At 50.9% G+C, this 10,011-nt stretch overlaps 1 protein-coding gene and 1 long non-coding RNA gene across 5 annotated transcripts in view; one reads left to right on the top strand and one right to left on the bottom strand.

Annotated features, from left to right (window-relative positions):
- Window positions 1–330: 330 nt before the first annotated feature.
- LOC138787281 (uncharacterized) lies at window positions 331–5,034 on the bottom strand. 3 transcript variants are annotated; one of them, XR_011362338.1, is made up of 4 exons: window positions 4,932–5,034; window positions 4,376–4,468; window positions 1,101–1,173; window positions 331–410 (listed from the first exon to the last, which is right to left on the bottom strand). It is a non-coding gene; the product is annotated as an uncharacterized lncRNA (long non-coding RNA). The 3 variants fall into 3 exon arrangements; XR_011362337.1 differs by lacking the exon at window positions 4,932–5,034 and adding an exon at window positions 4,586–4,691; XR_011362336.1 differs by lacking the exons at window positions 4,376–4,468; window positions 4,932–5,034 and adding an exon at window positions 4,545–4,691.
- A 41-nt stretch (window positions 5,035–5,075) lies between these two features.
- REX1BD (required for excision 1-B domain containing) overlaps window positions 5,076–10,011 on the top strand; it is an 86,148-nt gene continuing 81,212 nt past the window's right edge. For both annotated transcript variants that reach the window (XM_069964503.1, XM_069964505.1), the window contains exon 1: window positions 5,076–5,166. In XM_069964503.1, the coding sequence (XP_069820604.1) occupies window positions 5,164–5,166 (3 nt within the window). In that variant the 5' untranslated portion in view covers window positions 5,076–5,163. The remainder of the gene's footprint in view (window positions 5,167–10,011) is intronic.

The following is a 10,011-nucleotide window of genomic DNA, read 5'->3' as shown; positions in this document are numbered from 1 at the left end:
GATTTCAGCTGTTCATTTAGGAAATGTTTGCAGCTAGAAGTGTTAACAGTTGCTCACTAAAAAAAAAAAAGCAAATTGGTTATCAGTAAAAGGCTGTGTTTTGCAGTATTCGCTGTACTGTTTTTTTTTTTCTAATTCTACTTTTCATTTTTTTCAATTAAATTTTTTAATTACTACCGGCATATGGGTATAATCACACTTGAATCGTGAATTGCAATTTTTCAAATTGAAATTCCTTAGTTTGGGCAAATCATACACTTGTTTCCCAAAACCAAAAAGTTTAGTATGCCAACCTGTGGAAGGTATGCCTATAGCTGTTGGAGCTGGGCCTGTACATCCTGCACTGGAAGTTGCTGAAGCTGGTGCCCCACCTGGTCCCATAAATGCCTCATTGGTGGTGAATGTGGACACTAGGTGGAGTAAAGAAGTTTAGCAGAGACTTTCCTCGTAAATGTGTGTGGCAAAACGTACCACTGAAAAAATGCCAATGTGCAGCCCTGTCATGGGAGGCAACACAGCCCCAAGATGTCCTGCACATATCCCTGAGCTGTTAGTGTTCTATGTATCACTACTAGGGGTGACTTACTGGTGGAACTAGAGATGAGCAAATTTATAGTACAAATGAGCAAATCCCTTTGGTAGCTCGGCAAAGTCTGCCGCTTTGCCCCAGGTGCATGGAAATGCTGGATTCAGTCCTGGAAGATGTTTCCCAGGACTGGACCCAGCTTTTCCAGGTACCAGGAGTGGAGCGGCATGGCTACCAAAGCGATCTGCTTCGCTTGTACTGTAAATTTGCTCATCTCTAGTTGCATGCAATGGCTTCCCAGATCATCACACTAGCAGTTGGGAGGATGTGTCACTCCATAGCAAAGGTGGGATTAAAGCATTCACCATGAGGTCCTATTTGATTTTTATCAGATACCAAACAGAACCCGGATTAATTGTAAAGAGTCTTTAGCAGTCCAAGTTTTTCATTCACAACTCTCAAACGAAGATGATGGCCGGCTGTCAATGGAAAACTACATAATGAGTGGCTTGATACAACTTCCTGCAAAGTGCCTGGAAATGGTCTGGGTAGAGTTGTGTAATGAAGGTGTTACCTGTGTCTGGTTGGTGGACAAGGAAACGTCTGCTTGTCTGGAGATCAAACGATCCTCTATGCTGGTGAGGTGGCTGGTATGAAATAGCATAAATCTAGATCAACATCGATATGCACAATGAACTTTAAAGGAAATATGTCAGATGCAATTCATGTTGAGGGTGCCTTCACATGTACCGGATCTGCAGTGGATTTCTTGCTGCAAGTTTGCAGCGAAATCCACTACGGATCCTGGTATAGCGAAGGTCTATAAGGTCACATACCCGCAGCGGATATGTGACCCAGCCCCTTTAACCACCCACATTCCCGGCCTGCAGCATACATTACCTGCTCCGCCGTGGCTGTGTAAAGTTCCTGGCTCCCCTCGGGGAGCCGGGAGCTTCACACAGTGGTGCCAAGCAGGTGATGTATGCTCTGGGTTGGGGATAACTCCAGAGCATACATCACCTGCTCCACGGTCCTGCTTGCTTCAGAGCCTTACGGTATCTCCCGGCGGTTAGCCAATCAGTGTGCTGCAGCGGGGCAGCACACTGATTGGCTGACCGCTGGGAGGCCCCGAAGCAGGCAGGTGATGTATGCTCCGGGCTGCGGCTGCAGGCGGCCAGGGTTAAAGGGGCCGGGTTGCTGCGAATATGTAACCCCAATGACTTTCACCGTACCAGGATACGCAGCTGATTTTGGTGCAAACCCGTGTGAAGGCACCCTGAAGGAGACATACGGTACCTCTCATTTGTCTGCTTACAGAACACAGAAAAAATACTTTTATTCTCCAGTGTCAGAGAGGCTTTCCCAAGCAGACATCACTGTCAGAGATAGGCTGAGTGGACTGTCATGCGTCTGTCTCAAAAACAGTGGTCAGAGCATTCAGCAGGGGACCTGAAGGTGTCACTGGAGGAACGTGTTAGGATGCCTTTACACAGAGATTTATCTGACAGATTTTTGAAGCCAAAGCCAGGAACAGATTATAAAAAGGAACAGGTCAAAAGGAAAGCCTGAGATTTCTCCTCTTTTTCCCTTCATCCCTGGCTTTGGCTTAACAAATCTGTTGGATAAATCTCTCTATGTCAGGGGTGGGAAACCTTTTCCGCGTAGAGGGCCGGTCGGGCATTAATAAAGTCATTCGATGGCCGCATACCGTGCGCGGCAGTTAGTAGCGTGGGTTTGCAGCACCTGGGGCAAGGCAAAGTGTTGTTCCCCTAGTGCCCCTGCTATTGTAGTTAACCCTCTTTGATGCCCCTTGTACCTGATGTGAGTTAACCTCCAGTGATGCCCCTGGTAGCTGTAGTTAACCCCTTACTGATGTCCCTGGTAGTCTAGTTAACCCCCAGTGATGCCCCTTGTAGTCTAGTTAACCCCAAGTGATGCCCCCTGTAGTCTAGTTAACCCCCCAGTGATGCTCCTGGTAGCCTAATTAACTCCAGTGCCTTTCCCTGGTAGCCTTTTTAACCCCCTCCCAGTCATGTCCCTGGTAGCCTAGTTAACCCTCCCAGTCATGTCCCTGGTAGCCTAGTTAACCCCCCCCCAAGTCATGTCCCTGGTGGCCTGTTAGCCCCCTTCCCCCAAGTCATGTCCCTGGTGGCCTAGTTAGCCCCCCCCCCAGTCATGTCCCTGGTAGCCTAGTTAGCCCCCCCCAGTCATGTCCTTGGTGGCCTAGTTAGCCCCCCACAGTTGTGCCCCTGGTGGCCTAGTTAGCCCCCCACAGTCATGCCCCTGGTGGCCTAGTTAGCCCCCCCAGTCATGACCCCGGCGAGCCGGAGGTTCGCCAGCACTGCTCTATGTAAAGGCACCCTTAAAGTGACACTGTCACCCCCCTTTTTTGCATTGTGACTTCTCTACACAGGTGTAAAGGGTAAATTTAGCAGTTTTCATACCTGATTTTATATCATACGTCATGGTGCTTGTTCAAGTAAAAAGTGATCTTTTATCAACTGCAGATTGTGCTAAGTGGGCGGGGCTTCATGACAACGATGCCACCAGGCCCGCTTCTGCCATGAGGCGGAATGAGCCTTCCGCCTCAGGCGGCAGATTTTGCGGTCCGGCAGGGGGCGGCATTATTTCCCCCCTGCTGTCATTTTTGTTAAGTATCACTTAACAAAAATGACAGCGGCCGCTCACCTGTCCCGTCGCCCGCGCTCTCCACATCCCGTCAGGTCCCGCGATGTCACCCTGCAGCTGTCACGGACCTCCAGGCTGTGGTGAGTGTCCGGGGTCGGTGGGGGATGCGCTGGGGTGATGGGACCGCCCCGCGCGACCCGATCACCCCACTCACTCACCACAGCCTGGAGGTCCGTGACAGCTGCAGGGTGACATCGCGGGACCTGACGGGATGTGGAGACAGCAGAGAGCGCGGGCCGGCTGCGGCGTGGGACAGGTGAGTGGATGGCTGCGGCGACGGGGGGGAGGGGGGGAGTGCCGGCCATCACTCGGGGCGGCCGCCTGAGGTTTGCCTCAGGCGGCAGAAACCCCAGAATCGGCCCTGGATGCCACTGTTGGCCCCACCCCTGCATGACGTGATTGCCACATAGGCCCCCTCGACGAGCATTGGAACAGGCTGGCCTAAAGGGCGTTGAGGGGGCGGGGCCTATGTGCCGATGTTGTCAAAGAGGGGCGGGTCCAACGGTGGTGCTGTGGGCGGGGCTAAGTGGCCCTGTTGCAGTGAAGTCCTGCCCACTTAGCACAATCTGCAGTTGATAAAAGATCACTTTTTACTTGAACAAGCACCATGACGTATGATATAAAATATGTTATGAAAACTGCTAAATTTACCACTTTACTCACTTTAAGTGAGTATGGGTTGTTTATTATGTTCCTAGCAATATATATATATAACAAAAAAAAAGTCTATGTCCGGAGTACCCATTTAAAAGAGGTTTCTAGGTTTAGGGTAGCTGCCCACGTAACGTAATCACAGTGGATTTCACGTTGTGAGTTCGCTGCGAAATCCACTGTGATTTGCATAGTCAGTTTTTGAGTAGGATTACATAATCACAGTGGAATTTTCATCCTGCTGTGAGTATGTAAACAACGCACCCCCCTTAACCCGCCGCAGCCCGGTGCATACTTTACTGATCCACGGTGCTGCTTGTTCTGTGGCTCCCTGATGTCCTGCTCAGCCGATAGCCACAGAACAAGCTGGAGCGCAGATGGTGCCCCATGATTGCATTGCAGAAGTGATGATCAGAGGTCTGACAGTAAGGTCACAAAAGCCATGATGCTGCATTAATACTAGAACATAATATAAATCTTCCAGGCCAGCTGCACCCGCCTAATCCACACCTGGAACAGTGTCTTTTAGTGCAGTAGCTCGAGTCCACTGGAACAACAGCGTTTTAACCGGGTCACTGCCGTATAATCAAATGCTCAGTACAGCTAAATGGTCGAGATGAGACAAGAAAAATAACATAAATAAGATAAATAACACATTAAAAAAACAAACAAAAAATACCGTCTTCAGGTGATAGCAGCCTAGAAGAACGATGTTCTGACCGTGTTCTTCTCCTCAGGAAGCAAGGCAGGTCAGGCTTGGCTGGTGGTAGACTTGAGAACTGACTTAAGCTCCAATTACTTTAATGGAACTGAGTTTGAAACCTCACCTAATCTGGAGACAAGAGAGGGGGAAAGTGGCCATGTTTTTGTAGCGCTGGATAACCCCTTTAAACAATACACATTTTACAACATGGGCTTAAATCTGTGGGCTATGGATCAGCATTGTAAAAACCACTGACCCCCAGACCTCCCCAAACCAATACCCTTTGTATGTGGTGTGCTATACATATTTCACTATACATTGAAAGTAATCTCTGGTTACAATGTTCTTGGCTAAAACCATTACAGAATTGTTGGTGGATGATGGTAACATTGAGCAGATCTGATGACAATCTTCCTATACGTCTGTTTTCATGGCTAATGCACATGCAGCTAACGTGCCAGTAAGCCATTATTCCTTGTCATTAGTCATCCGGCCGCTAGAGGGCGCTCCCGAGTCAGGCATGAGGTGGCAGCGGTTCCTCCTTGTCTGGGCACTGACTGTCGGTCTTTGGTGGTGCGCGTGAGGCTGTGGTACAATGGTGAGCATTGCAGGGGGAGGCGCTGGGGGCTCGGCGCATGCGGTGGTGTTAGCGGGTCCGGCCCGGGCTGCACATCCTCTGTGTGGTGTATAGTCCCCGCCATGATGACTATGAGCGCTACCTGCTTGTCGCCCGGTGGGAATGGAGTGGAATGGATCAGTAGCCATGGCTACCGTATATACCGTGGTGGAGAGGAGAACAGTACAGTCGGACAGGGAGACCATTGCACAGCCTATAGCATAGTCCTGTGAGCGACATAAGCAACTTCTTTCCCCTTTCTAGAACATGGCGGTAATGGTGGCGGTAGGCTGCCTTCTCTAGTCACCGGGGGACAGTGTGCAGCTTCCCTCACACACTGTAGTGTCAATGACTATAGGTGTTCTTCCCTCTGACGTCCTATCCTTGTGTGTTTCTCACTACATGTCATGTGATTGAAGGGAAAACCTACAGAACATAGGCATTACCCTATAGAAGTCTATAGAGAAAAACAGCCTTCTGCCTGTTTAGATAACTGCAGATGCACTGAAAAAACACCCGCTAGCTATTGTGTTTGATTTTTTCCTATTCACTCTTAGGTTACAAACCCACTTGCCGGATCTGCAGCGAGTCTCCTTGCTGCGTTTTTGCAGGGAGACTCGCTGCGGATCCTGGCCCTATACTTTCAATAGCAGAGAAACTCGCAGCAGGGATGTATATCCCTGCTGCGATTTTGTCTGCAGCCCGCCCCATTAACCCCCTGGCCGCCGGACATTATACATTACCGGGTCCCCGTTCCTGCTTGCTTCGGGGCTCCCGGTGTCTTCACGGCCTGCCCGGCCAATCAGTGCGCTGCGGCGGGGCAGCGCACTGATTGGCCGGGCGGAACGTGCCGGGAGCCGCTGAAGCAAGCAGGAGCCGGGATCAGGTAATGTATATCGCCCCCAGCCCCCGGCCGCACGATCGCCCCCAGCCCCGCAGCCCCCCGACCGCACCATCGCCCGCAGCCCCCGGCTGCACGATCGCCCCCAGCCCTGCAGCCCCCGACCTCACGATCGCCCCCAGCATCGCAGCCCCCGGCCGCACGATCACCCCCAGCGGGCGATCGTGCAGCCGGGGGCTGCGGGCGATCATGCGGCTGGGGGCTGCGGAGCTGCGGGCGATCGTGTGGCCGGGGGCTGGGGGGCTGCAGGCGATCGCGCGTGCGGGGTGGGGGCGATCGTGCGGCCGGGGGCTGCGGGGCGATCGGGGCTGCTGGGGGGCGGGCAGGATATACATTACCAGGTCTCCGCTCCTGCTTGCTTCGGCGGCTCCCGACACGTTCCCCGCCCCGCGGCCGTGAAGACACCGGGAGCCCCGAAGCAAGCAGGAACGGGGACCCGGTAATGTATAATGTCCGGCGGCCGGGGGGTTAATGGGGCGGGCTGCAGACAAAATCACAGCAGGGATGTACATCCCTGCTGCGAGTTTCTCTGCTAATGAAAGTATAGGGCCAGGATCTGCAGCGAGTCTCGCTGCAAAAACGCAGCAAGGAGACTCGCTGCAGATCCGGCAAGTGGGTTTGTAACCTTAGAGAACATCTGGCTGCAGTGTTTTGGACCCCAAAAAGCCATGTGCCCAACTTGGTGTTTTTGTGGCGGAGTCTGAGTCCACCTGGAGGGCAGAGCTGTAGTGCTCAGAGAGATCTGTTGGCTTCATGGATAACGAATGGCACATGTACCACCTACAGTCCTGTTATAAAACACAACTGGTGGCCCTGGTTTTGTGTTAAATGGCCTGGGGGTTGACATTGTGAATTAGATAAATGTGTAATTTGGAATAACCCCTTAAAGCAACTCTGTACCCACAATCTGGGTGTTCAAAAATGGCCTTTTTGTTACAACTTGCAGTTCCTTCTCAGTAATTGTACGGCTATAAAATCAAATGCTAGGTCCAATTTGTTTCTTTTGGTTATTGCTCAAAAAAAGTCATTTTACCTCACATTATATAGTTAGATTGGGGGAGAGTTATTTTGCTGTCTTATAGTAATAATAGGGGAGATTTATCCAAGGGTGTAAGATATACACTTGTGTAAACTGCCCATAGTTACCAATCACTGCTCAGCCCTCAGCTCTGGACAAATGAAAGCTGAGCTGTGATTGGTTGCTGTGGGCAGTTTACGCCAGTGTATATCTTACTCCCTTTGATAAATCTGGGACAATGTCCTTGGTCATAGCGCAGCTTTCATTTTACCAGAGAAATGAAAGTGAATCCTTGGTAAGATCGCTTGATAAAATTATCCTAGAGTTTATAAGGCTAAGAAGAAAACACATCTATTAACCCGCAGTGTTGATCCAGAGGAAGGCAAAAAAGCCAGTGAGGTAGAAGCCAATTTCCTTTTTTTAGGGTGCGTTCACACGTACAGGATCTGCAGCAGATTTGAAGTTGCTGATTCAATAATAATAATATTTATTTGTATAGCGCCAACAGATTCCGCAGCGCTTATTTTAATATATAAATACAAAACAAGTTATTTTTATATTAAATTATACTATGATTCAATGCAAATCTGCTGCAGATCCTGTACGTGTGAACGCACCCATAAGAAGAAAAACTCTTCCCTGACTCTGGCAATCAATATAAATCCCTGGAGCTACAACCCTTCTGAAGAATCTAGTTACTATAACCTGTAATATTATCACACTCCAGAAAAGTATCTAGGCCTCTTTTGAGCTCTTATTGAGTTCACCATGACCACTTCTCTTACAGTAAAGTATCCCTTTCTGTGCTGGTGTAGAAACTTTACATCTCTGCACTGTTATTAGGTCACTCCTCATCTTTTTTTTCTAAGCTGAATTACCTTTCTGGGTACTGTAGTCCTCCCATTCTGTTTATTACTCGGGTCACTCTCCAGCTCCACTATATCTTTCTTGTACACTGGTGCCCAAAACTGTACACAGAAAAAATAAAAACAGTCTAAGGCCCCATTCACACGTCCGTGTCAGTTTTTACTGTCAGGAAATCCTGATCAGGAGACCTCAAATGTCATCAGGATAGTATCAGGATTTCCTGACAGTAATCCGTTTTTACCATCAGGAAACCATCAGGAAAAACCTTCAGGATTTCCTGATGAGATGGTCTAGTATGCCAACATAAATCACAGGTACCCACACAGCCCCTAGTGTACCTGGATGGCCACAGTCTGCAGAACTACAACTCCCATCATGGCCTGCCAGCAGAGCCATGATGGGAGTTGTACTTCTGCAACCTGGATGGCCACAGTCTGCAGAACTACAACTCCAATCATGGCCTGCCAGCAGAGCCATGATGGGAGTTGTACTTCTGCAACCTGGATGGCCACAGTCTGCAGAACTACAACTCCCATCATGGCCTGCCAGCAGAGCCATGATGGGAGTTGTACTTCTGCAACCTGGATGGCCACAGGCTGCAGAACTACAACTCCCATCATGGCCTGCCAGCAGAGCCATGATGGGAGTTGTACTTCTGCAACCTGGATGGCCACAGTCTGCAGAACTACAACTCCAATCATGGCCTGCCAGCAGAGCCATGATGGGAGTTGTACTTCTGCAACCTGGATGGCCACAGTCTGCAGAACTACAACTCCAATCATGGCCTGCCAGCAGAGCCATGATGGGAGTTGTACTTCTGCAACCTGGATGGCCACAGTCTGCAGAACTACAACTCCCATCATGGCCTGCCAGCAGAGCCATGATGGGAGTTGTACTTCTGCAACCTGGATGGCCACAGTCTGCAGAACTACAACTCCAATTATGGCCTGCCAGCAGAGCCATGATGGGAGTTGTACTTCTGCAACCTGGATGGCCACAGGCTGCAGAACTACAACTCCCATCATGGCCTGCCAGCAGAGCCATGATGGGAGTTGTACTTCTGCAACCTGGATGGCCACAGGCTGCAGAACTACAACTCCCATCATGGCCTGTCAGCAGAGCCATGATGGGAGTTGTACTTCTGCAACCTGGATGGCCACAGGCTGCAGAACTACAACTCCCATCATGGCCTGGCAACTCCATCAAAGCATGGTGGGAGTAGTAATTCTCAAAAGGGTAATCTCACCTGTCCTGGATCCTGCTCTGTCCGGGCAGCGAGGTTGCGGTCCGGGCAGAGTGCAGTGCAGAGATCCGGGCGGCGGCAGCGGTCGGAGGTCCGGAGCATGCGGCGGGCCGGTGGTGAGTTTCCGGGAGGGGGGTGGGGGGTGGAGCGGAGGGGGTGGAGCGGAGCGGGCGAGCGGAGCAGGGCGGGCGGGCGAGCGGAGCGGGCGGGCGAGCGGAGCAGAGCGGGCGGGCGAGCAGAGCGGGCGGGCGGTCGGCCCCGTGGTGAGGTCCTGGCTCTCTACCATTCCGGAATCACGGGCACTTTCCTGATATACATCAGGAAAATGCCCGTGATTCCGGCGCTCCCATAGACTTCTATGGGGGCGTCCGTGCCGGATTTCCGGACGAAAATAGGACAGGATCTAAAAAATCCGGTCCTATTTTCCGGAACGGACACCCTTCCGGAAAAATCCGGAAGGGTGTCCGTGTCCAATGTTAGCCTATGAGTCCGGAAATCCGTCCGGATTTCCTGATAGGAAATCCGGACAGATTTTCCGGACGTGTGAAGGGGGCCTAACAGCAAAACTCTGTCTTTCCCATAGCAACCAATCACCACAGTAGCTATAAGGGGGCATTTACATCTCCCCAATTTTGCGGACATTACAGAGTGGGAAGGTGAGTAGTGGATTTGTTCCCTGCTCGGCATGATGTGTTGTCTTCCCTGTTCGCATAATTGTGGACATGTCAGTGGCCCCTTAGAACTCAGGAAGTCAGGGAAACCAGTTGGGGCATTTAAGAGGTTAATGGTGGATGACAC

The sequence above is a fragment of the Dendropsophus ebraccatus genome, chromosome 3, assembly GCF_027789765.1.
Source record: "Dendropsophus ebraccatus isolate aDenEbr1 chromosome 3, aDenEbr1.pat, whole genome shotgun sequence".
In the NCBI taxonomy this organism is placed as follows: domain Eukaryota; kingdom Metazoa; phylum Chordata; class Amphibia; order Anura; family Hylidae; genus Dendropsophus; species Dendropsophus ebraccatus.
This window is presented reverse-complemented; position numbering and strand designations above follow the sequence as displayed.